Source organism: Triplophysa rosa, linkage group LG17 (assembly GCF_024868665.1).
Source record: "Triplophysa rosa linkage group LG17, Trosa_1v2, whole genome shotgun sequence".
Lineage (NCBI taxonomy): Eukaryota > Metazoa > Chordata > Actinopteri > Cypriniformes > Nemacheilidae > Triplophysa > Triplophysa rosa.
This window is the reverse complement of record NC_079906.1, coordinates 7,958,324-7,984,285: the sequence shown is the minus strand read 5'-3', so window position 1 is coordinate 7,984,285 and position 25,962 is coordinate 7,958,324. Positions and strand designations below refer to the sequence as shown.

At 42.5% G+C, this 25,962-nt stretch overlaps 2 protein-coding genes across 5 annotated transcripts in view; both read left to right on the top strand.

Annotated features, from left to right (window-relative positions):
* kcnip3a (Kv channel interacting protein 3a, calsenilin) overlaps positions 1–21,066 on the top strand; it is a 62,305-nt gene extending 41,239 nt beyond the window's left edge. For 3 of the 4 annotated variants that reach the window (XM_057356673.1, XM_057356675.1, XM_057356674.1), the window contains 7 exons: positions 4,188–4,312; positions 13,905–13,974; positions 14,088–14,158; positions 14,246–14,353; positions 14,428–14,532; positions 14,878–14,940; positions 19,569–21,066. In XM_057356673.1, the coding sequence (XP_057212656.1) occupies positions 4,188–4,312; positions 13,905–13,974; positions 14,088–14,158; positions 14,246–14,353; positions 14,428–14,532; positions 14,878–14,940; positions 19,569–19,616 (590 nt within the window). In that variant the 3' untranslated portion in view covers positions 19,617–21,066. Of the gene's footprint in view, positions 1–558; positions 4,313–13,904; positions 13,975–14,087; positions 14,159–14,245; positions 14,354–14,427; positions 14,533–14,877; positions 14,941–19,568 lie in introns of all 4 variants that reach the window. The other variant, XM_057356672.1, reaches the window with a different exon arrangement.
* Positions 21,067–24,085: 3,019 nt separating this feature from the next.
* Positions 24,086–25,962, top strand: part of slc23a2 (solute carrier family 23 member 2) — a 34,185-nt gene continuing 32,308 nt past the window's right edge. The window contains exon 1 of the mRNA XM_057356072.1: positions 24,086–24,362. The gene's annotated coding sequence lies outside the window, so the exon portion shown is untranslated. The remainder of the gene's footprint in view (positions 24,363–25,962) is intronic.

Genomic DNA, 25,962 nt, shown 5'->3' with positions numbered 1-25,962 from the left:
TATATATATATATATATATATATATGTTTATATATTTTTTAAGATTTTACAGTTGTTTGACATATACTTAATCTTAAAGAAATATTGTAAAATATGATCTAATTAAAAATATGATCTAATGCCATAGACACTCTCAATTGCCGCAAAAGGTTTTTACCATAATATTATGTAGACCAAACAAAATAAACAGACAAAAAGTTCATTTTCATAAACTAAGGTTTGAGTCCAAATATTTTCTATGGTCGACAGCAGGGTAATATAAATATGTTGTATTTAATCCGTAATATTTTCCATTGAGTGATTTTACAAATCTATAATAGGGTTTTGTGAAATGTCTTTATACAATACTATATTTCCTTTCACCTAGGCTTCACAGAAGTATTTGACATGTATCTCATACCGTCATTGTTTCACTAACCATCATTCTTTTTAATTTTTTTTGTAATTCAGCACATTTTGACTTGACTAATTTCTCTTTTTTCTTCTTCTCACTGTCTCCAACCCTCTCTGTCCTTCTTGTTTCACTTTCTGTTTGTTTGTTTGATTGTTTGTGCAAAGACGGTGAGTAAAAGCACCTGTCTAGTTTAGTTTTCTCTTCTGTATCTGTCTTTGTTCTTTTGATAGAGTTCTTTCTTTATCATGTGATTGATGACTGCAATAGCTGAGAGCTAAACACATTTTTAATTATTTGTTAAAATAATTTCATCCAGTTACTGTTGTTCTTGTAATTTTGGATTACATTATGTAAAAAATGCCATTAATTTTGGTTTAAAAATGGATAATTCTAATAATAATAGCATTTGTAGTACTATAGATGATAGTGCTAAAGGTTTTGTGTCAATCAACAAGGACTTCAGCCTCACTTAAAAACGTCTCGGTTATGACTGTAACTTCCGTTCCCTGATAGAGGGAACCAGCACGACCGGACCAGCACATGTTTGTCCTGCACGAGGGGCCGGAGCCTCCTCAGTGCCAAAAGGACAGCCAGCAACTCTAGGCAGTTGATGTGCCACCGCAGTCGGGGTACCATCCACTGCCCCGATACTGCGTGCCCGTTGCACACGGCACCCCACCCCTGCAGGGAGGCGTCTGTCATGACCACGACACGCCCAAAACCTGCCCGAGCGGAACCCCCGCTCGGAGAAAGGCCAGATCTGACCAGGGGTTGAGGGTGCGAAGACACTGAGGCGTTACCGTAATGTGCCTGGTGCCGGTGTGCCACGCCGTCCAGGGAACACGACTCTGAAGCCGGTGCTGAAGCGGCCGCATGTGCATCAACCCGAGAGGGATTAGCCCTGTCGAGGATGTCATGTGCCCCAGGAGCCACTGAAAATGTTTCAGCGGAACCGCTGGAGTCCACCTGACAAATTTCAGACAGTTCAGCACCAACTGCGCACGCTCGTTTGTGAGACGCGCTGACATACGGACAGAGTCTAGTTCCACACCGAGATAAGAGGAGCTCTGCGCTGGGGAGAGCTTGCTCTTTTCTCGGTTGACCTGTAGGCCCAGACGGTCTAGGTGCCGGAGCACGAGGTCCCTGTGCGTACACAGCACATCTCGTGAGTGTGCCAAGATAAGCCAGTCATCGAGATAGTTGAGTATCCGCACGCCTTTCTCCCTGAAGGGCGCTAGGGAGGCCTCTACGAGTTTGGTAAAAACCTGAGGAGACAGAGCCAGACCGAATGGCACTGATACGCTCTTCCCTCGAACTCAAACCGCAGGAACAGTTGGTGTCGAGGGAGGATGGAGACGTGATAGTACGTGTCCTTCAGGTCGATTGCCACGAACCAATCTTGGTGATGAACTGAGCCCAAAATGCGCTTCTGCATCACCTGGCAGCTTCTGGCAGCTTGTGTAGGTGCTTGTTCAGGAGGCACAGATCCAGAATGGGGCGCAGTCCCCCACCTTTTTTGGGCACTATGAAGTACGGGCTGTAAAACCCGGAAGACATCTCAGTTAGAAGGACGGGTTCGATCGCACCTTTCGCCAGAAGGGCGGCAACCTCGTCCCGAAGCACGGGAGCATTCTCCCCTCGAACTGAGGTGTGGAGAATGGCCTGAAACTTGGGCGGGCGCCTGGCGAACTGGATCGCATAACCGAGACGGATCGTCCTCTCTAGCCAGCGTGACGGGATGGTCCACTCTTGCCAAGCGCCCAAGAACTGTGACAGTGGAACCAGAGCTGCTTCACCGTGCCATGGGAGGCTGGTTCGGTGACTGACAGAGCGGTCACCTCGTCCGGTGGAGGTTGCGGCTGGCAGCTTGGTCCGTCCAAGACACCGTCGAGTCGAGGGTGCTGTGGAGGAAGGAAATCCAGGGAAAAACTCTCCTTTTGTGAGAATGTGGGTGCCGGGCCCTGATAAGGGCGATGTAATGGCCGGGGTTGGGCCCGATGTTAGTTTCCCTGGGTTCTTCCCGTCAGGGCTGCTTAGAGGTCCTCTTAGCGACCTTCTGACGGGGGGCAGATGCCTTCCTCCGCGGGGGTCTGCGTCTCGGGTGAGCCGTCATCTGGGAGGGCCCTGGAACCGGAGGAGCTGCCACTGAAGGATTGCCATAGTGTGGAGGGTGGAAGCGGCCTGTCCAGCAGCATTGTAAGCATTCGACACGAGTCGAAAGCTTACAAGCTTTGGACGGAGGTCTAGGTCGACCCCTCCAGGTGGCAGCTGTCTGCGAGCACAGGTGCACTGCGACTGCACTCTCCACCTGGGGGATGTCGATATAGCCTTTGGTCGCCCCGCCATCCAGGGAAGTAACAACCACCGAGCCCGCTAGTGAGCTCCTCATGCACCTCCGGGAAAAATGGCACCAGGGTGGTGCGTGGCTTTTGACCACGCTCTGACCCCAGAAACCACGAATTCATCCGCAAGCATTTCGGGGAGGGTGGTGTAACGCTCTGCTCGGACAAGCATGGCTGACATCTCAGCGTCGGCCTCATCTTGAGCTCGACCGCCCGGGGGCGGGAGCTCAGAGAGGTCTTCCGCATCTGATGCCAGGATGTAGCTGTCCGATGCAAAAACAGAGAGTTAGTCCTCATATCTCTGTGGAGTCTACCCGCTATGGGACGGTCTACTGCCGCCGATTGAGGACGAGCCAGGTGAGCGTGCTGGGGTATGGGTGGTCCGCGAAGCCGAAGCTGATGGAGCGACATCCATAGGAACCCCAAATTCACCCCCGCTGCTCGCCGAAGCGGTCGACCTCGCCGAAGCAGCAGTCGAACTCGCTTGGGAAGCAGAGGGGGTGGCGGCAGCACTCACAAAGAATGTAGCCAGCCGTGACCGCAACACCTTAATCGCCATGTGCTCAGAGACAGAACATGCCGGATCGACAAACCCTGCCTCAGCATGCTTGACCCCCAAGCATGTGACGCAGGTGTTGTGCCCGTCTGACTCAGGGGTGAGTCTGTCACACCCAAGGACACAGCTGCGAGACATGCTTGCAACTGTGAGAAATTTGCTCTTTTAGATCTGTAGCTCGCTGCCGAGACGCCCAGGGGAAGTCCGCTCTCAGGAGGGAGAAGTCCGCTGCTCTGCGTTGTAAGTCCAGCAGTATGAAGAGTCTCGAAGAGATAATGCTTGACAATCATGTGCCATGCAGGTTCCGAAGAACAAAGGATGAATGAATGACCACCGCCATCTTCCTTTTATACCATTATGCACAGGGCGGGGACTGGCGTGCGTGTGCCATTCGCCAAGCCTATTGGCGTTTTAAAATTCCTCTCGGAGATGATAGGTTCTCAAGATCAAACCCTAGTCTGTCTCTCAACACAACGTCAAGAGACTGACTGAAGGGGAACTAAAGGCCCACATATACAGAATAAAAATGTGTGATCACATGTGTGAATCGGAATGACAGGCCCTAAAAAGTGATTTGAAAATACTGGACATGAAAATCCTATATACATTTTATCAGCAATCAATCACATTGTTAAAGAAAGTGTTCCCTGTCTATCAAACCAAACCACCTCTCTCTCTTTATCCCCTTCTGCCTGGTTTCCATTTCCACTTATGCTAACTCTCTTGCTTTCACTTCCTTTCTTTTCTCTCTCTCTCCACGCTTCTTCCTCTTTTCAATGCTCTCTCACCCCATCCCGTCCTGCATCCCATAATCTCCCTTCCCAACTCTCCATTCTCTCCCTCTCTGCTTTGCTTCTTTTTCTTCCTCCTCTCTTTTCCTCTTTCTCTCCGACAGACAGCAGTGACAGTGACCTTGAGCTGTCCACGGTGCGACACCAGCCTGAGGGTCTGGAACAGCTGCAGGCTCAGACCAAATTTACCAAGAAGGAGTTGCAGTCCCTGTACAGGGGCTTCAAAAATGTAAGAGTCTACTATACGTCTGAAATCAAGCTTTTGTGGTTCTGGGTTAGTTAAGTCAATCTAGCTGGTCTACCAGGCTGGTCAAACTTTGTGTTTTAAAACAGAAGGGTGCAGAAAAGGTGCGTTTGGTAATGAATCTGAAGCTATAAGTGTAAATTTGAATGTCAAAGTCAAAGTTTATTTATAAAGCACTTTTTAAAAAACACCACGTGTTTAACAAAGTGCTGTACATGCAAAAGAGAATATATGATAAAACCAGTCAATAGAAAAAACAATAAATCAATACATGGAAGCAGCTCTCACATAGTGTCAAATGCCAAACTGTAAAAATAAGTTTTAAGACTAGAGTTAAAGACAGCAAGTGTCTGGGCCTGTCCAACCACAACCTTCTCCAAAAGTTTGGAAAGAAATGGAAGTTTCGAGATGGTCCTGAAATTGGCAAGAACCGTTGCATCCAGATTCGATTTTTTGATCACTGGTTCCACCACTGCATGTTTAAAAGACTTTGGTACAACTCCAGAAGCCAATTTGCTATTAATAATTTCAAGAATTTTTGGCCGAATGGTTGCAAAAGATTCTTTTAAAAAACAAGGAGGAACAATGTCCAAGCCACCTGAGTATGATCTCATTTAAGCAATAATCTCTCTCAACGAGGTCAGAGACACCAGCTCAAACTGGTTAAAAACAGCCGAGCACTCAGTGGAAATGGATAATAACACAGATGGAACAGTGATATTAGCTCTAACAGCCGCAATCTTATCAATAAAAAAGTGTAAAAATTCTTCAACGGAAGGCTCTAAGCTAGTAGTTTGGGGAGTATTCACCACAGCATTGATAGTATTAAACAGCACTGCTGGCTTGTGAGAGTTATTAATAATAACATTAGAGAGATATTTTGATTTTTCCGATCTAACAATTTTTTGGTATTTAGACAAAATCTCCTTTAAAATATTAAAAGCAATTTATCCTTCTTCCAGCGTCGTTCCGCCCGTCTGCACTCAAGCTTTACAGCTTGAGTGTTAGCATTCAGTCACAGTTGAGCTCTAGGTTTTTTTTCTAACAGCTCTGAGAGGTGCCACAGTATCCAAAATACTATGGCAGGTTGTACAGAACAATGCAGTTAAATCATTAGTGTTAAGACCATACGAGGACAATGTTTATTCATCATCGATGCCATTAAAGACATCAGAAAACAACTGAGCAGTTAAACGGTTAGTCGTCCGACGACGATGAGTTGAAACCGTCCTGTTGGTATCACACGTACTATATATATATACCTCAAATAAAACAGGCAAGTGATCAGAAAAAGTGGCATCACAAACTTCAATATTACCAACAGGTATACCATACGATAGAACCAAATCTAGTATGTGTCGGCCCTTATGTGTGTGGCTTGCCACAAAATGAGTTAAGTTAAATGAGTCCACAAGATGTAAAAAAGCTTTAGCCAACGGCTTGGTAGGACAGCACACATGGATATTAAAATCCTCAACAATTAAGACACGATCATAATTAGGCATAATTCCAGCCAAAAAATCATCAAAATCATCAATAAAGTCCTTATTATATTTGGGTGGGTAAACAACACTGCACAACACCGGATAATCCAGACTTAGTTCAAAAGTACTGGGTTCAAAGCTGGAGTAAGAGTAAGATAACAAACTCCGACAATTTAATTGTTCTTTAATAATTATTACCATTCCACCTCCTCGACCTGTAAGCCGTGGAGAGTTAAATTAGGTACAGTTCGATGGCAGAACTTCTGTGAAGATACTCAACTCACGGACACCGATCCAGGTCTCTGTCACGCACATCATATCCCGGTCATTGGAAATAAAAAAGTCAGAATGTGAATTGGGTTGAACCACACAATGGCCAAAGAGCCTCTCATCACAAAAAAAACTTCAGATGTCAGAAATGGTTTTGATATTGTCCTTCCCCTAAAGTAAGTCTGTAGCGAGGAAGGCGGGACGAGAGCCGTGGGCAGGAAGGAGGGGCCGGTGGCGTGAGTGATAATGAGTATCAGCTGTACGCGCACCGGTCCCGCATGCCTCACGGGGGAGCTCGGGAGCATAAGAGGACGAGCGGCAGGACTGCCGAGGAGAGAGGACCGGGCCCGGAAATGCTAAGCGCCATCAGGAGAGCCGTCTTTATCGAGAAGTGAGAAAGAGCGGCATTTCCGAGGTCGCAAGAGGGTACTGAGCGCAGACGAGGCGTTAGCCTCCTCGCGCCCCTTAGGAACCTAATGATCATGTCGTGCTGTCCCAGAGGCTTTCCAGAAACTGGGTCGTGATGAGCGGCAGTGGCGGCTACATACACTTCCAGTGTGGGGAAAGGACAGCACGTTCCCGATCGAGCAACTCCGCGGGTCTTCTCTTCGAGAAGAGCACCATGACAAGAAGAGGCGCCACTTATGGGCGTATAGCCACCTAGTGGCCGGGGCCCTAGCCTGAGTGATGGCTCAACCATCGCAGTGGGTAGGCCACTCAGGATCTCCTTGTCCCGTCCAGACATGGAAGTTCCAGGGGTCTGCCTGGGATGCCGTAATATGCCCTTCCCCTGGGTCAGGGGGATCAACCAGGGGGGAGTTGTTGTCAAGAGCATTAGCTCCGAGAACCAAGTCCGGTTGGCCCAAAAGGGCGCAACTAGTACCACTTGATGCTCCTCTTCCCTGACCTTGCACAAGACCTGTGCAATGAGGCTCACTGGGGGGAAGGCGTACTTCCGCTTGCCCTGCGGCCAGCTGTGCGCTAGGGCATCCGTGCCGAGGGGTCCCTCAGTCAGGGAGTACCAAAACGGGCAATTGGAGGAGTCCGGGGAGGCAACAGGTCCACCTGCGCCTGGCCAAACTGCTCCCATATGAGCCAGACTGCTGCACGTGGATGGAGTCGCCACTCTCCGCGAGGCGTCGACTGACGAGAGAGCACGTCGGCTGTCTGGTTCAGGTCGCCTGGGATATCTGTGGCTCGCAGGGAGCTGATCACCTGCTGACTCCACAGGAGGAGGCGTCGGGCGAGTCGTGTTAACTGCCGTGAGCGAATGCCACCCTGTCGCTGATATACGCCATGGCAATTGTGCTGTCCGACCGGACCAGCAAAACAAAACATTGATAGAGCAATATTCTTGTGATCTGAAAACTAATGATCCGAAAACTGTTGCCGACTCTCAACTCTAGAACGAGAGCTGCGCGTGCTCATAAGTTCTCTTTTCACACAGCAGTTCAGTTCAGTGTGTGCTGTTATTGTAATTAAATAACTCCGGTATATTAGTTCAAGTCCGCGGGACTGTCATGCACGCCAGAAAGTGAATAACTGAATTAATTTGTGGATAATATTAAGTGTTTACGGGAGACGCTAAACGGGAACGATTCAGCTGAACTGGTTCGACCGGTTCACTAAAAAGAAAGAACCGGTTCGAATGAATGATTCGTCCGTGGCGCGAACCAGCATCAATCATTCATCAGGCACGATGTCAGTGAGCAGCGGCATAATACAGATTGGTTTTACAAACCATAATAAATTAATCGACAGTGCGCTTAAAAGGAAACTTTTTGCACCAAAACTTTCCCCGAAACATGTGGGACAACATCCAATTTCGTAAAACACCTGCAAAGGCATCACAAAGAGAGGTAAGTTAATGCCATGTTTCAGAGTTATTATTGCATTTGAGTATTTTAGAAAGTTTGGAAAGTAGGGCTTAAAGATAAGAATGATCATATTTTTATTGTAATTGTGATGAACATGTTATTTAAGGATGGGCACCGATGTGCTTATAAACGAGCCGTGGAGCCTCTGCTCTTTCTAGCGGCTCCTCTATCGAACACGCACGTGCAAAGGCAGGCGCGCACACGCACGCACGCACACACGCACAAAAGTATTCATTGCTGCACAACCTTGCTGTTAGGAGGGCTGATAAAAAAAGTTCCTTAAAGAAGTAATAAACAGTTACACTTCGGCTTTGTGACTTTAGTGCTATACCTATATAGTAAAAATAAAATTGTATCTGCTTTTTGATCATTACAAACAATAATGAAAATGATTATCTTAGAATAGAAGATATGCTGTCTCTTGCATCACATAAATTATCAATAGTTAAGTATGTGGTCTTGTAGTCATGATTTTTTTCTGTCTCTGTCTTGACTGTCTCAATTGGACTCGGTCTTGACTTGGACTCGAACCTCTTTGGACTCGGACTTGACTCGGTCTCGACTAGTCCTGGTCTTGGACTTGTCTTGGACTCGACAATGAAGACTTGACTACAGCCCTAGCTCTGACTGAGACCAGCAGATGGTGAGACGGGGCAGGAACCGTCCCTATCCGACCCACCAGCGATGGAGTGGCTGGGGTCGGGCCCGGTGGTAAACTCGATCTCCCTGGGGTCTTCCCGTTAGGGCCGCTTCGCTTTCGCCGCGGCTGCTGACAGGGTGATGGTCTCCTCTTCGATGTCTCTTCCGGGGGGGCCGCCTGAGTGGGGGATGCCGGAGCCGGAGGGCGTCGAAGAGGACCAGGGCTGCTGGGAAGCAGACGGTGCACGGGACTCAACGGCCGAGGGTGGCCGAGTCGCGGCAGGAGAGGATATGCTTGATTGCCTCTGTCTGCTTCGTTACTGTCGAAAACTGCTGCTCGACAGTATCACCAAACATCCCCCCCTTGCGAGATGGGTGCATCGAGAAAGCGGACCTTCTCGGCGTTACTCATCTGTGCAAGGTTCAGCCAGAGGTGTCTCTCATGGACCACAAGTGTGGACATCACCTGACCCAGGGCCTGCGCGGTCACCTTGGTCGCCCGTAGAGCGAGGTCAGTGGCGGCGCAGAGTTCCTGCGTAAGCGCTGGGTCGGTCTTACCCTCGTGGAGCTCTCTCAACACCTTGGCCTGGCAGGATGGCCATAGTGTGGCGAGAGGAGGCAGCTTGGCCCGCAGCAATGTAAGCTCTCGACACCAGAGATGCCGAAACCCTACATGCTTTGGACAGGAGTCTAGGTCGAGCCCCCCAGGTGGCTGCCGCCTGCGGCACGAGTGCACCGCGGCGGCACACTCCACCTGGAGGACATCAACGTATCCTCTAGCTGCCTCACCCTCGAGGGAAGAGAGGGTGACAGAACTTGTTTGACGTGGACGTGCCGAAAAGGGGGTGTTCCAGGTCTCACTAAGTTCCTCATGCACTTCCGGTAAACACGGCACTGGGGACGGGCGCGGCTTGGAGCCGTGCTCAAACCCGAGGCACCATGTATCCAGCCGCGAGTGCCGGGAGAGGCAGTGCGGGCACTGCAACCCAACGCTCACGGCGGCCCGGGAAAGCATGGCTGACATTTCGACGTCCGCTTCTTCCTGGGCTCGACCCCCCGAGGGAGGGAGCTCCGAGGAATCGTCGGAGTCGGATGGCAGTACGTCACCCCCCGATGCTGCAAGGGACATCTCATCATCATCACGCACCGTGTCCGAATACGTGGTTGAGGAACAAGACGGTAGGACCGTCTCCTGGGGAACGGTCAGATGAGCGAGACGAGGTGTGAACGGTCCGTGAGCCAGTGGCTGGCGGATTAACGCTCACAGTAATCCTCATATCACCCTCGCTGCTTACCCTCGCGGCCGTAGTCCTGCCGTCACGTAATGGGGAGCAGACGAGGTGGTGGCTGAGTCCCATGGGAACACAGCCACCCGTGAACGCAATGTCTGAATCGTCAACCGCCCGCAGTGCGGGCAGGACGTATCCACAATGTCTGCTCCAGCATGCTAGAAGCAGACATCATGTCCGTCCCCCTCCTCGATGAGTGTGTTGCACCCACGAGAACAGTGGGACATGCCACGCTGGAGAAATTTGCTCTTTTAGAGAAAAAACTTGAACACTTCTGGCACTGCCGAGACGCCCAGGGGAAGTCGCCGCAGGAAGGGACAATCCGCTGCATAACGTTGTAAGATTCCAGCAGTAATTCGGCGTAGAGTTTGTAGTCTCGAAGTCGATCATGTGTGAAGGCTCCGAAGAACAAAAGGTGAATGAATGCAGCACGCCATCTCCCTTTTATACCCGGATATCCGGGGGCGGAGTCCGGCATGCAAATTTCATTCGAGAGACCGACAGAAAGGGAAATACATTTTACTGAGAGTATACTTTAAAGTGTTATTTCATAATACTAAACAATAGTATTTAACAATACTTTAATGTCAATATATACACAGATAAGTTTGCTTGTAATATAGTTACAGAAAAACTAGTCTTGTAGTCAAAGTTTACTGTAATCAGAATCAGAAGAGCTTTACTGCCAAGTGTGCTTGCACACACAAGGAATTTTCTTTGGTGTTGGAAGCTTCTAGTACAGACATTCAACACAATGACAATACAATATAATACGATTTACAGTCTAAAAGATTCTAAATTGTGCATATATAAAATAAAGACTATTTTACAGAAAATGGGGGATAATAACATATAAGAGACATTGTACAGGGTAGTATATAGTAGAATATACTATATATAATACATAATAGAATATTATGTAATATTATATAATATATAATAGAATATATAATACGTAAAGTATACATAAAGTATACCTTTATGAGCCAGTTTAGTTGGTTTACTTGGCCAATTTAGTCCAAAGTACAGTAGTAATATTGAAATAGTACACTTACAAGCAGGGCCGGACTTAGGAGGGTGGGGGCCCCTGGGCTTGAGTTGTTTTCGGGGCCCCCGTACTATTTAAAATCATGTGTTTGTTAGCATTAGTAAATGTTTTTTCTCTCCAATGACTAACAATAACACGTGTTCATTGGTTTACACGTTTATAATGCTTGTTTTGACAGTGGGAGCCACAAGTGGTGCGTTTATAGCGTGTAGGAAGTTTCAAACATACTTAAATGTAAAATCCAATCAACATTAATAATCAACATTATTAGTCCCCTTGATATTGTATAGTTTTTGACATAATCATACAGCCCTACCATTATGTATTTTAAAATTAAATTTATTGATCCATAATAAGAAAACTACTAAAAAGGAACAAATGTGTGTGTTCTCCCTGTATTTCTCGAGGATGTTGAGAGATTATACGTCTTGGATCTAAAATTTGAGAACACCTGCATTAACATGAAACCAACAATGAGCAATACAGTTGTCAGCATTTATTAATCTTGTTTATTGTTAGTTAATGCCAAATACAATTGTTCATGTTAGTTCAGGTGCATGTTTTTAAAAATATTAGTAAATACTGAAAATAAAGATTAACAAATGCAGACATGTAATCTAATGCTTAACTAATGTTAACAAATGCAACGGTGTAAAGTGTTAAAAATATATTAGTATTCTATTGCAATTCCATCAGTAAAGCATATGACAGATCTATGAGTTTGAAATGCACATTAAAATTGTATTCATATAATGAGATGAAACGTCTTATTATGGCTTAAATAGTTTCATAATAATGAGATGGGTCCATAGTTTTGTAAAGTCTAGTTAACTGAGGTTGTGCAGGGCAAATAGGGCACCCCTCTGTTATAAATCGTTTTAATTACTTTATGACTAACATAACATCATTTTAATGTCAAATTCTTAAATGTAAATCTAAGAGACAGTTTAATGCAGCTCACAGGCCATGAATCCATGAATGGTATATCTGCAAGGTATCATCTTAATTTAGCATTTACATTTTGCCAGAGATCTCAACGTCAGAAATGAAATAACTATCTAAACGCAGTTTGTCCCTTCACGCGTCCCGTAGTTCGGTTGTTTTAACTTTGTTTATTAGTTAGCAGAATGTTTTCATTTTTTATTTACATGGATGGATTTAACAGTGTTTGCGTATTATTTACAAGAACCGCTTATGGCCACAGAACGGGAAATATTAGAAATAAACTCTATATTACCTGTTTTTATTCAGAGATGTCTGCAGAACACAACACTTTTCATAACACGTTTTTTGTAAAAGCAAAGAAAGTGTAACAACAACAACAGCTAGTAGACTCTACTGCATCTACCTGTCGATGAAACAATCTGTCGTCTTCAGTGAGCGGACACAGACTGTGAGGCGCGAGCGTCAAATGGAAAACGCGGAGTGGAATCATATAGCGGTGTAATAAGAGAAAGTTTTTCGCGGGGATGTGAATCCTCTCTACTCTACTTCGGCTACCGTTCAACTTCGCCTACCAAAGGCGGGCGCCAGCCACGTCGGTCCGCGAGTTTCAAAGGAGAAATAACTGAAATAAAACCGGAGGGTGGCGGCCTGGCGGGAGATGGTGACAGGTATGCTGTGGATTCTCTGCCTAAAGATCAAGGTGTGGTGCCATGGGTGTAAAGAATCATTATTTCCTAAATGCTGTTCTTTCGCGTTCTTGTCTCTCAGTTTTTGGTTTTCTTTAAGCGCGGCACTGCGATTGCGCTTGTCAGCCATTAGAACAAGCGTCTTAATGAGCAGACAGGTTTCAACTGCGGTAAACGTAACGGATAGAATCCACATATGACCAATCAGGAAACGCCAACATGACTGACGGAACGATTAGCCAATTAAACGACATCGTTCCTTACATAAGGCAGTGCTATTGAACATTGGTAGGCCAATGCACAAAGTTTAAATGAAAAATAAAATGACTGGCATATAACTAAACAAATCAAATTAACGACAGCAGGCGGGCCCCCTGAAGGGCGGGGCCCCTGGGCTGGAGCCCAGTCAAGGCCAATGGTAAGTCCGGCCTTGCTTACAAGTATACTACTAGTACATAGATATTACTATACTTTGAACATATACATATAAAGTAATCTTACTAGGGCTTACTGTAACGGGGTTCAATAAAAGGAAGAAAGGAGGCGGGAACCGGCGAACATTTAACACTAAACTTTAATCAAATATAAACAAACAATAATACGGAAGTAAAAGTAGGCCGGCAGCCCCTCACGGACAACTGCCGGCCACACAAACATAAACACAAAAACACATAAACAAAACTTAACATATGTCCGGGCCCGGTCCTCTCTCGTCGGCAGTCCCGTCGATTCCTCCGTTTACGCTCCCAATCTCCTCCGTAGGCGATGCGGGACCGGCGCACGCACAGCTGATTTCCATTATCACTCACGCCACCGGCCCTGCCCCACGGCTCCCGTCCCGCCTTCCTCGCCACACTTACTTAACTAAATTCATCTGAACTTGAAAGTTTATGTTGTGTGTTAGGTAACATAACATTTTTTTACAATGAGAGGCTGCTTAAAATTGTAGCATCTTGGAAAACTCATTGATTTTTACTGTGAGTGATGACGGAATGGAAATGTGGACCAGCCTAAAATGGCGTATACGTGTCTGGAGGGGTTGAAAGTAGCATCTATGTACCGTATACACACCTGTGGTCTAAACAGGCTACGATTTGTAATATTTCAAATCCTTCACCTCAAGGCAAAATTTTGGTATTTAACAATGACATGAAAAGTTTACATTTCTACAAGTATGTACTATGTACTACAGTATATAGGGCAGAGTTTTCTCCTCAAAGCAAAGTAGCACAATGCACTTATTTAAATCTTCACCAGCTGCTGATGTGGCACAGAGAGAATTAGTCTATTATCTGTTTAATTAGATGTTTAATTAGATATCCCTGTCTTTCCATTTCAGGAGTGCCCAAGCGGTTTGGTCGATGAAGAAACTTTCAAGACCATCTACTCTCAGTTCTTTCCTCAAGGGGGTACAGCAGATTCCATAATACACATAATCCCTCAATGTTGTCCATATCCTCCATCAGGAACTAATTTTAGGATGCTTACCACCATGCTTTCCTTCTTTTTATCATTCCCTCAGATGCAACCACATACGCCCATTTCCTGTTCAACGCATTTGACCTTGACAGAAATGGCGCGATTCGCTTTGAGGTGAGAATTTCTTTCCTCTCAGTTGTTTTTAATATCACCCTTCAGTTGTTCCTTTTCATCACTGTCTGATCTCTGTCCGTGCTGCAGGACTTTGTGATCGGTCTGTCAGTGCTACTGAGAGGATCTGTCACTGAAAAGCTCAACTGGGCTTTCAACCTTTACGACATCAACAAAGATGGATACATCACTAAGGAGGTGCTTGCTTAATCTTTTTGTTTTGATGATCACTGGTACTTTTGACCAAATGGATTTGTGTCTGTGTGTTGTAGGAGATGCTATTAATCATGAAGTCAATCTACGACATGATGGGCAGGTACACCTACCCCAGTGTGAGAGATGAGGCCCCATCTGAACACGTGGAGAAATTCTTCCAGGTACCAGTAGGATGCAGTTCACACATGGACACGGAAAACATATCGCTGCTGTCCTTCTCAAACCTTGTATCGCCATATATTTATGTTTTATTATTTACTATTAATCATTATTATTAGTCACTCTTTATGTTTGTCTAACCAATATATATCTAACCAATAAAAAGTATTAAAAAGTGCTTGTTATAGTTATAACAAAACAGTATGTAATCATTTAAAAAGTGCAGTGTTTTGTTTTTGATTTCCTGAAAAACTGTGAATTTGGACACTCTAGGTTTCAGAAGGACAGCGATGATTCACAAATTGTCACAAATTTCAGCTCATTAGCACTTTTTCATTCTCTTATAGAAAATGGACAGGAATCGCGATGGTGTGGTCACTATTGAGGAGTTCATTGAGACCTGTCAGAAAGTAAGTTTATGTTGGCTTTGATTCAAAGAGCGTATTCTAATCAATTAAAGGGAAATAAAAATAAAATAGAATGGAAACTGGACTTTAAATTTCCAGAGTGCTTTTTATATAATGGGGACTTGAATTTTTTTTAATAGTCCAAAGAACCCTTTTACTTTACAAAGAACATTTTGTGAAACAGAAATGTTCTTCTGATATTAAAGGGGTCATATGGCGCGAATACCTGTTTTTCTGTGTCTTTGGTAAGTTGCCCATAACTTGTAAGTTGCATGCAACTTGCCCATGTCTGTGTAAGTTGCCCATGCTTATATTAGATACGTAAAATTGCAAAAATTGAAGTGTCGTAACAAAAGATGCATTCTATCTAAAAGTGAATGCTCACCCAGACCTGCCTGAAACGCCTCATGTAACCACACCCCCACAAATCTACGTCAGTTCGTGGTATGATTTGACTAAGACCGCCCAAATGTATACACAAGTAAAGTGGGTGTACCTGTCAGTACAATTGCTTTGGAACCTGATGTTCCAAATATGATAAGAGGCGTTACATTTCCGTCACACGCTTGCAGTATTCGACCAATCACTACGCACTGGTTAACTGGCCAATCATAGCATGCCTCGCTTTTCAGAGCGATGAGCTTTGTTAAAATCTGTGCAGAAAGGCGGGGCAAAGAGGAGATACAGACATGCACGGTATGTGGAAAATACAGCGTTTTTGAACCTGTAATCGTGTATAGACATTGCACTACATCTAAAACAAACGATAATATTCATTTTAGCCGTGTCATATGACTCCTTTAAAGGTTATTAATGGAACCATACAGCCAAAAATGTTTTTCTGTGACATTAGGCCTTTTCACACTGCACTTAACCCCGGGTTATCTTCATTGTAAACCCCGGTTTTAACCCCAGGTAAACGAACGTTTCACACTTGTAATTTTGAAGGGGGGTTATCCCCGCATTTTACTCGGTGTTATGAAACCCTGCCCCGAAGCAGGGTTAGCACTCCGCATTTCGGTGCCAACGTGTGAAGTGTGAAACGAAGCGGGGCTAGAATGATACGACCAGACGCTTAGCAACGTACACCCAATCAAAAACTGAACAGCGCTTACCTTGTTTCACAAGTTGTGCACAGAAACTCTGTGGGGTGTGTAAACAATCGTTTGAGTTTTTTATTTATTTGAGTAAGTAATGTCTTAGAAGGCTTAAAACAGCCAAAAAGGATTTGCGAGGCGTCATCTTTTCCCGGATGCGGAACAACAAGGTATTCGGTTATTTAAAGAGACCATGCACTATTTTTATTCAGTCAGTTTGACGCTGCAATATTTATCCAATCATGACTGTTGACACCGCAAATATGCAAATAAGAATGTTAACCCAGGGTTTAGTGATGTACAGTGTGAATCAGGTTATTAATTCCCAGGGTTATCTCTTAACCCCTGGTAAATTATGAGCAGTGTGAAACAGATAACCCAGGATTCTGTTTACTTGGGGTTAAGAATAACCCAGGGTTATCTTCATTCTAAACCCCACTTTTAACCCCGGGTAAACAAATGTTTCACAAAGGGCTTTTCACACTGCACTTAACCCCGGGTTATCTTCACTTTAAACCCTGCTTTTAACCCCGGTTAAACAAATGTTTAACACTTGTAATTTTGAAGCGGGGTTATCCCCGCATTTTACCCAGGGTTATGAAACCCCGCTCCGAAGCAGGGTTAGCACTGCTTTTGCAGGGTCAACCCCGCATTGCAGGGCCAAACGTGTGCAGTGTGAAATGAAGCGGGGGTAGAATAATACGACCAGACGCTTATCAACGGACACCCAATCAAAAACTGAACAGCACTTACCTCGTTTCACAAGCTGTGTACAGTCACAGACACAGGTATTGACAGACAGATCACAAAGTCCTGCAGCACGGACAGAGATCAAACAGTGATGATTATTTAAAGCAGTGGTCACCAACCTTTTTGAGCCCATGATCCCCGACCTCGGAATTGTTGAAAAGCAAGATCTACCACTCAAAAAGTTGAAAATAAAAACATCCCAGATTGAACCTCCAGCTTGAGGCCTTTTATTTAGCCTATAATTGTGGGTCTATTTGAATTACCTGAAATTCTTTGTTCCAATTTTCAGATGCAACTAAGTAAACTCTGCAACATGTAGAGTTGCCACTTTCAGTGTGCCAAAATGAGGTGAAAAACACCAATTCAAACACCAGTTCAAGGACTTTAATTCACACATGACAGCTTGACTTTAAATTGCGGTTAAGAATCAGTTTAACAAAACCCTAATTATTTAGGTATTTACTGTATAAAGATTTGTTATTTATGATGCATTTATATGGTTTACTTTTATTAAGTAAATACAGTATATATAGATGGACATTTTATAAATAGGCCCTTATAATAACAACACCGTCAATCATTCATTTTAAATCATTTATCTATTTACTTTTACCCCTCTAATAATGTCTTGGTAATAACTATCTGTTTCACAAAATACCTAAAGGTCTGACAATGTATGGAATGGGCTATCATATTGAAAACATAAATAGGATATCAGCAGGGACGTCATCTACCGCATAAAATAGTACTGAAAACTGTGCAGTTTACTATCAATGACAGACCCGCGGATCATTCACAATTACAACTTTGTGAAGAGACTGATGTTGTCTTTCAGAAGCTCAACATTAAAATACTTGCGCGCATAGGCGTAATTGGCGGGTGGGACATGTCCCCGCCACTTTTTGTAAGAAATTAAGAAATGCTTGCGGAAGGTGTGTTTTGTTTAGGGGCCATTGACATCTAACTCCTGGAAATGCAGGATGCACGCTTTCTCACCGTTGCTCACACTCCTAAGTTATATTCGGTGAAGACAGAGAGCGGCGACTCCAGATACGCGGACAGTATGAAATGCGTGCTTGAGCATCCAGTGTCAAAAGCACAAAAACGCGTACACTAACGAACAAGTGACAGTTTTATGTAATATGAACAAACTGTTTTTAAGTGTAATGCACCATAACAGTCAAGTGACCTTCCCCAAATGACAGTTACGCCACTGCATGCGCAAGTCATTTTGCGTGTGATCACCGACATTAGAAACACTGAAGAGCGATCACGCGAAGTCGCGCATCACACTGAAATGTGATTAATGATAACGTTTGCATTAAAAACTCACGCAGGGAATAATTATTTACACAGCCATGAAAAGATTCATGCAGAACTTAAAAGGGTCATATGGCGGAAGTACGTGTTTTTCTGTGTCTTTGGTGTGTTGTAAGTTGCCCATGCATATATTAGACACGTAAAATTGCACAAATGAAAGTGTGGGAACAAAAGATGCATTCTATCTAAAAGCGAATGCTCAACCAGACTTGCCTGAAACGCCTCGTGTAACCACACCCTGGCGAATCTACGTAACTTCGTAACATGATTTGACTAAGACCACCCAAATCTACACATAGTTAAGGTGGGCGTAATTGTAAATCTCATTGTATCGTCTGTCAGTACAATTGCTTTGGAACCTGATGTTCCGAATATGGTAAGAGGCGTTACATTTCCGTGAAATGCTTGCAGTATTTGACCAATCACTATGCACTGGTGAACTGGCAAATCATAGCACACCTCGCTTTTCAGAGCCATGAGCTTTGTAAAAAATCAGCGCGTTTCAGAGAGGCGGGGCAAAGAGGAGATACAAACATGCACGGTATGTGGAAAATACAGCGTTTTTTAAACTTTAAATGGTGTATACACATTGCATTACATCTAAAACAAACAATAATATTCATTTTAGCCGTGCAATATGACTCCTTTAAAAACATACAACCGTTGAATGAAGAGAAAGAGAGATGCGCTTGCAAAACTGAACTTGCAGGCACAATATATTTGTCTATTCATTATTCTATCAGCCTACCTACGGGGATCGACAGGTAACGTCTCAAAGATCGACCAGTCGATCGCGATCGACGGGTTGGTGATCACTGATTAAAAGGGACCACGCACTATTTTTATTCAGTCAGTTTGACGCTGCAGTATTTATCCAATCATGACTGTTGATACTGCAAATATGTATATACAGTATAACCCAGGGTTTAGTGATGTACAGTGTGAAACATCAGGTTATGAAAACCCAGGGTTATCTCTTAACCCCTGGTAAATTATAAGCAGGGTATATAACCCAGGATTCTGTTTACCTGGGGTTAAGAATAACCCGGGGTTAATGAGTTCAAGTGTGAAAAGCCCTTTGTAAACCCTAATGATTACTAAAATACATTTAAAAAACTTAAAACCAAGATATGTCTTATTATTTGGCAATTTTTATTAAATAATGACAAGCTCTAAAATATTTTATTTGATAGAAATTTTGGGAGCAGGCCTTTGAATATCATTGAGTATAATGGGAGGTCTTGGAGTCAAAAAGGTTGAGAACCCCTGTTCTGAAACCATGTAGCTTTCGGTGAAGAAATATTTTTCACTGCGTCATAAACCTTTGGGAATTGCCTGACATTAGTAATGGGACATCAATACTGAGATTGAATATAATGAGACGTGAGAACTTTGGGACAGACTAACCTATTAATGCAGTTTATTCAAAATACTCATTCTGGTTTCTTATCTCTTGCATTCCAGGACGAAAACATCATGAACTCCATGCAGCTCTTTGAAAATGTGATATAGATTGTGGGTGAATCTAAGCTAAAAAAGAAACCTGATGTCCCAAATCACTGTCTATATACCAAACTAGCACAGTAGTCACTCTGTCTTGTTCGTTAGCACTATTCTCCTGCCTGCTGCACTCCATAGAATCTTATAGACCACGTAGCCTACTGCAGTATGGGCTCACCGATTTTTCTTCACAGCGGGACTACTTTTAAAAAGAAAGACTGAATGGCTGGGATCTTCCTGTCATCAAATACTGGCAAATGTTTGGTGGAACTTTTCGATCAAAATGAGGAAATGAAGTTGCAAGGTCAAGTTTTGTATTTCTGGTTGATGGATTCCAATGGAGTCCTCAAAACCATGTCTACCCTGGACTGCTTTCTTCTGCCTTATGAATAAAGGAAATGACTCAATCTCAACCTTCCAAATAACATAGTTCTAAAAGGGAAGTATGGTAACTGTGGAATTTAATGGACCGAATGGATCCTTTAGCACTGATGACAATTTGAAGCACATGACAATGAATAGCGAGATGCCAGAGACTACACTCAAATTAACAAAATAAATGTGATGATAACAGAAAAAAAAACTGAAGCATGCCTGTCCAAATATGTGAGATATTAGTGATTTCTTGCATGGAGACTGACAGAGTTGTACATTTTCTTCCTTGTAAGCCAGTAGGTCCCACAAAAGACTAAGCAAGCTAAAGAAGCTGTATGTGTGAAGTGAACTAGTGTACCAGTGTTTTTAAGTTCTGCTCAAACTTGTATTGCACATATCAGTGGGACCAGGATGATTTGTTTGGTCACATTTGATTCTTGCACAGCAATGAGGTATATAAAAGGTATATATTTAAAATATAAGCATTTTAGTCTGCTTTAAATCGGACTGGTTGTGTGTTTTATTTTCGGGAATGTATTTATTTGTCAAGGAGTGTGTCAAGTGGAATGCCGGGTTTGGGCGTGAACTTGAAATGCCCAAGTTAATAATGTGTTTTACCAATTTTATCATTTAAATAAATAATGTGGATTTTGATTTTTATACTGTATGTAGCTGAGATAAATATATGAGAGGCTTGGTTTAGCTTTATATTTTATTAGTTATGCCCGTAAAAGTTATATTTCATTATTTTGTGAAGTAAAGGACGCATGGTTAGAAATCAACTTACTCTTCCATGATCATTGTATTCTCAGGAATACAGTGATGAGCAGTTGTTGTAAATTTGTGCGAACATGACATCCTTTTTGTATCATTTTCACTTCAATTAAGAATGCTGGGCAATTTCAGTATTGTATGACCCACCCACAGAGGAAGAAACAAAATTATACAGGTGAATAAAAGTCTTTTTTTGGTTTAGTTGCCGTTTTAGTAGCAATCGTAAAAGCCCTTATTTATTTATTCTGTGTTTATTTGGTTGGAGCAGATACAATTTATTGTAGATCAAATGAATAAAAAATGCACTACTCTTGATGAAAGCTGAGTTTCTGTTAATGTGTGCGTGTGTGTGTGTGTGCCCACTTCCTTTGGTGACATATGGCATGTCCTCATTTAAAACCCCTTTAATGCTTGTAAAATAAAAAAAAATTAAACATTTGAAATTTTAAGTTAATAAAAATAAAGTCTCCTCTACATTTTATTATCTTTTGGTTAAATAAGAGCTTGCATTATGTCTGTATTTGATCATGTAAAAATCATGTAAATTCAGGTTATGATCATTCTTTTATAACTGTGCATGTAAAAACGAGGGTCATCCTGGGTGATATTAAATGCTGACGTATGCGGAAAATTAACCCTTAAACAAACACATTTTAGAAGCGAGAAGTCATTTTTACTAATGTTGCACGAATTTAACCTTTTTTTGTAAGAGTCTTGTGAACAGTTTTGCAGCTCATCACACAATTCATCTTGCACAAGATTTTGAAGAACATGAATGTGTGTTTTATTTATGGTCAGTGTTTATGTCATGGCTCTGCTTCATTTAGTCATGTTTTTCTTGGTCCTGTAGCAGAGCCATGACAAAGCCTTTGGTTATGTGTGGAGAGAAACATATTATTGTCCTTTTGACAATAATACACGTTCTCTCCAGTGTCTCGTCATTGACCCCGCCCCTCTCATTTCCTTGTTATCTTTCCCTGAGTGTTTATTACCCACACCTGCCCTGTGTTAATTATCCCTCATTTGTCTTGCCTATATATAACCTCTTGTTTCTTTGTCCTGTGCTTGTGGATTGTATCGAGTATGTGCTATGTTTGTTGTTCTTACCTGTTTATGGTGTCTTCGATTACGTGCTCTATGTTCGCTGTGTTCCTGTTTTGCTGTGTATCCCTTGTCCTGTAGTAAGTGTTCAGTCAAGTTTGTTTCTAGTGTTGTTTATTTTTTAGTTTAGTGTCAGTTAGTCTTCGTCCTGTTGGTTATCCGGTTTTGTACTGTTTTGCCCCACCGTGGGTTTTTGTTTTGTTTTGATTATTTTAATAAACGTATTCTGTTAACCCCTTCACTGCTTGCCTGCATCTGGGGTCTTCCACCCGGAACCCTGACAGTTTATGTAAGCCTAAGCATATTCTGATGATTCATCCCGAGATGATGCTGTTATGTTTGTTTGGGTGTCTGACAATGGAATATAGTCTCATTACTTCACACCCTCACCTCTCCCATTTTCCTTTCCTTCTTTCTCTTCTCTTCTCCTCTTTTTTCTTATTTTCCACTTCACATATACATGAAATTTTAAATGAAGAAAATATGGGTGAACACGTTTCAGTTCTGTGTGAAGCCCATAAACCTACTAACCTACATCCATCAATTAGCACAACTGATCTTCTGATTAAGGTCATAAACAACCAAGATGACAGAGCAGACAAAAATCTCTTATTTGGTTTAGTTTACCTACCCTGAAAGCTAAGAATCTCATCAGCGAATAGGCCATCTCTCACCTGCTGCTATTTCCAGAAGTAACATCACTTGTACATTTATTCTGAGCAGAAATACAATACATTTATTGACATACGCCATATATAGCCTCAGTTGCAGATGTTAGGGATGATACACACACAAGCTCACATCTAGCATAAACAACAAATAGGCATTACACTGGATCAAAACCATCCACGATAGCCTATAGTATGGTCATATCTGGCCATCACACACATTTTGAATAAGACAAGTATTGTTTTGTTGCTCCATCACCAATTATGTTTATATTTAAAATGCTGCAACATGCAGCTTCTACTAAACACGAAAACATATTCAGGTCAAACTGTTATTGAAGTGTTTACCTTGCTTTCTAAATAGAAGAAAACATACATTTCTATAGTATAACATGATATTTTATATCCCCTAAATATGTTTGCAGAGTCTAAACCTAACCTTCTACAACAATAACAATACACCATATGTGCTATAAATAAACTCCATTAATTATTTATTGAAAACAGACCATATAAAATATATCAAACAAGGACGAAAAGGACGATTTATGAAATATTACTAAACATCTTGCATCCTTCATTCATTCACCATCAGGGGGCGGTAGAGGGTAATGAAAGCTGTTACTTAAGCTCAGAAATTAATTGAGATTTACTGGTGATGTGGGTTGTTTATGACTAAATAAAAACCTAAATGCAACAAAATAATTATTGCACAACAGAGCATATTTTTTACATTACTTTTACTGACTCTCTGATAAGCAGAAATGAGGTTTCCTACCTGTTCTCTGTTATTTTAAGTACAATTTGACAATAATACACAACTATTTTTGAGGTTTATTATTTCAAATGTATATGTTTCGTTTTCAGTTAGGCTACTCCTGTTTGGTGGTGGTGAAATTGAAGTGAAAATAATTTAGTGGTGATTTGACATGGAATTCTATGTTTGCTTAGCTATTGCAAAGGGTATTTTAACACTACAATTTTATTAAAATTGGGTAAAACATTCCAAGACTTTTCTTGTGATCACAATAGCCTATGGCTTTTATAGCCTATAAAAAATATGATGCTTTCTCTATGTTTCATATTTAATTATGTGAAAAGTACAGATCACCTCAGATCCAATTTCCAATACAGATGTGTATTTATGCAATGACCAATGTAAAACAGTGTTAAATATGTGAAATAATTTGTCCTATTTCATAATGAGGTGGTGGCTGTGAAGGTCGATTAAGTAATGATGCTGTACGCGCTGTAGACCGCTAGGTTGCGCCGAAGAGCGCGATGAGACGCGCCATTTTTACAGTTAAACAGGACGCGCTGGAGGAAAAGAGAGTCTAGTGAGATATAAGATGACTTTTTCATTTTGTTTTTCTTATTTTGTTAATAATTACATAAATATACAACATTCCTGAGGGAACAATGGGGGCGTGTGAAGGAGGTTGCGAGCGGGCTAATGGAACCACCGGTCAGGTACAAGAGATGACTGGAGTGTTGCGTATTCGCTTCTGAACAATCCCATTGGCCGAGCGTCAACGTAAGGGAGTGATTTAAGCGCGTAGTGACGTCAGAGTTTGTTATGAGCATGCGTTGAAATGCCCCGTGTCTCTCTCCATGTCTGGGCTATATAACAGCTAAAAAAACCCGACATTTGCCTTCTGCTCATCTTATATACCCCTGTCTGGTCGAAAGCAAGCAACTCATTCATCCTCGTTGATCGGGGAAAGTCGCTGGTCCTTTGTTGACTTTCAGCAGTAGTAAGAAGGACGCTGCTATCAGGTACACCGAGACAAATCAAAAGGGGAAATTACAGAAAAGAAGGACGTCTTTTCTTCCTGGAACGGTAAGCTATAGCGACCGATTGTATTTTATTAGGCACGTGCTGTACATTTCGTTCCAAGTGTATATTGTTACAATATATTAGTCGTAATATTTGACCGAGTAGCCTACTACAAAATGTCTCATCCGCATCCTATCGGCACTCCAAGATTCCAGTTCAAGAGATGCGATACATATTCGAGGTCTGACCAATGAATGCTGATTACCGGTTGTAATAGAGAAGTGCTGTAACACCATCATTTGTGACTTTTTTTAACGAATAAGGGTCACCATTTTGATGTATGAATAGTGATCGTCACTACTGGTGAAATTTAATAAGAAATACGGCCTCTTTTGGAACACGTGTTATCAGGTCGTCTTCTCAGAGATGTACTACTTTCTCATCGTAAAGGAACTGACAGCGACGGTGCACGTGGCCGACGATGCTCTATATCACTTGCTTTTTGCTTGTTTCGACACAAGAATTGGTTTTAAAGAAAAAATGCTAATTTGCTCACCCTCCGATTGTTACAAACTTGCATAAATTTCGTTGATCTGCTACACACAAAGGAAGATATTTGAAAGAATGTCAGTAACCATGGAGATCTCACCCCCCATTGACTCCCATAGTATTTATTTTCCCTACTATGGCAGTAAATGGGGGTAGGATGGATCTGTTTGGTTACGGACATTCTTCCAAATATCTTCTTTTGTGTTAGTAGAACAACCTGAGGGTGAGTAAATGATGACTGAATTTTCATTTTTGGGTGAACTATCGCTTTAAGCTTTACAGTGTATTTATAAGTGTAAATCAGGTTAGCTTATTATGTAGCTGGTTATTGATCCAATACCAACCCAAAACTGTTACACAATTTGTTCTTTACTGTGTTTTACACCTTATTCCAGTAGGATTTAATGGTATCCTGTTGGTTCCCATTCACCCAAGATAACATCCCACCAACAGAACCCAACACATTACCAGTAGAGATACCCACATAGACAAGTTTCCTTTTATCTAAGACTAAATAAATGGAGGCTTTTGAAGTCTCTCTCTTCAAGATTGTTGTCGGTATTAGTGATGGATGTTGTGAGAATTGGCTAACTAGGCATGTGGGGAAGATGATGCGAGCGTTCCTGCTTGATTTTGTCAATTCATGCCAACCTCACCGATGTCTGACACCACCAATGACTCAGTGTAATGCAGCATAGCCATTAAAAGAGTTTTTACTTGTTTTGAACATAGCAGTTCATTTTGTTGACACTGCAGTCATTAGTAAAACTCAGTTTTGTAGAATCAGATTCATAATGAGCTATATTTAAAGTGATAATTCACCTAAATTCAACATTTACTCACCCCGTTTTCTAGGTCTTTCTTTTTTTCACAGAACATAAAAGAAGATATTTTGAGGAAATTTGGTAACCGAACAGCGCTGGCACCCATTCACTTCTATTGTATGGACACAAAACCAGTGCAAGCCAATGGGTGCAAGTTAACAAAATTAAAAACATTTCAAAATATCATCTTTTGTCTTCTGCAAAAGACAGAAGTCAAACATGTATAAAATGACATGAGGGTTAAAAAATGATGACAATTTTTTTTATTTTGTGGTGAGCTATGACTTTAA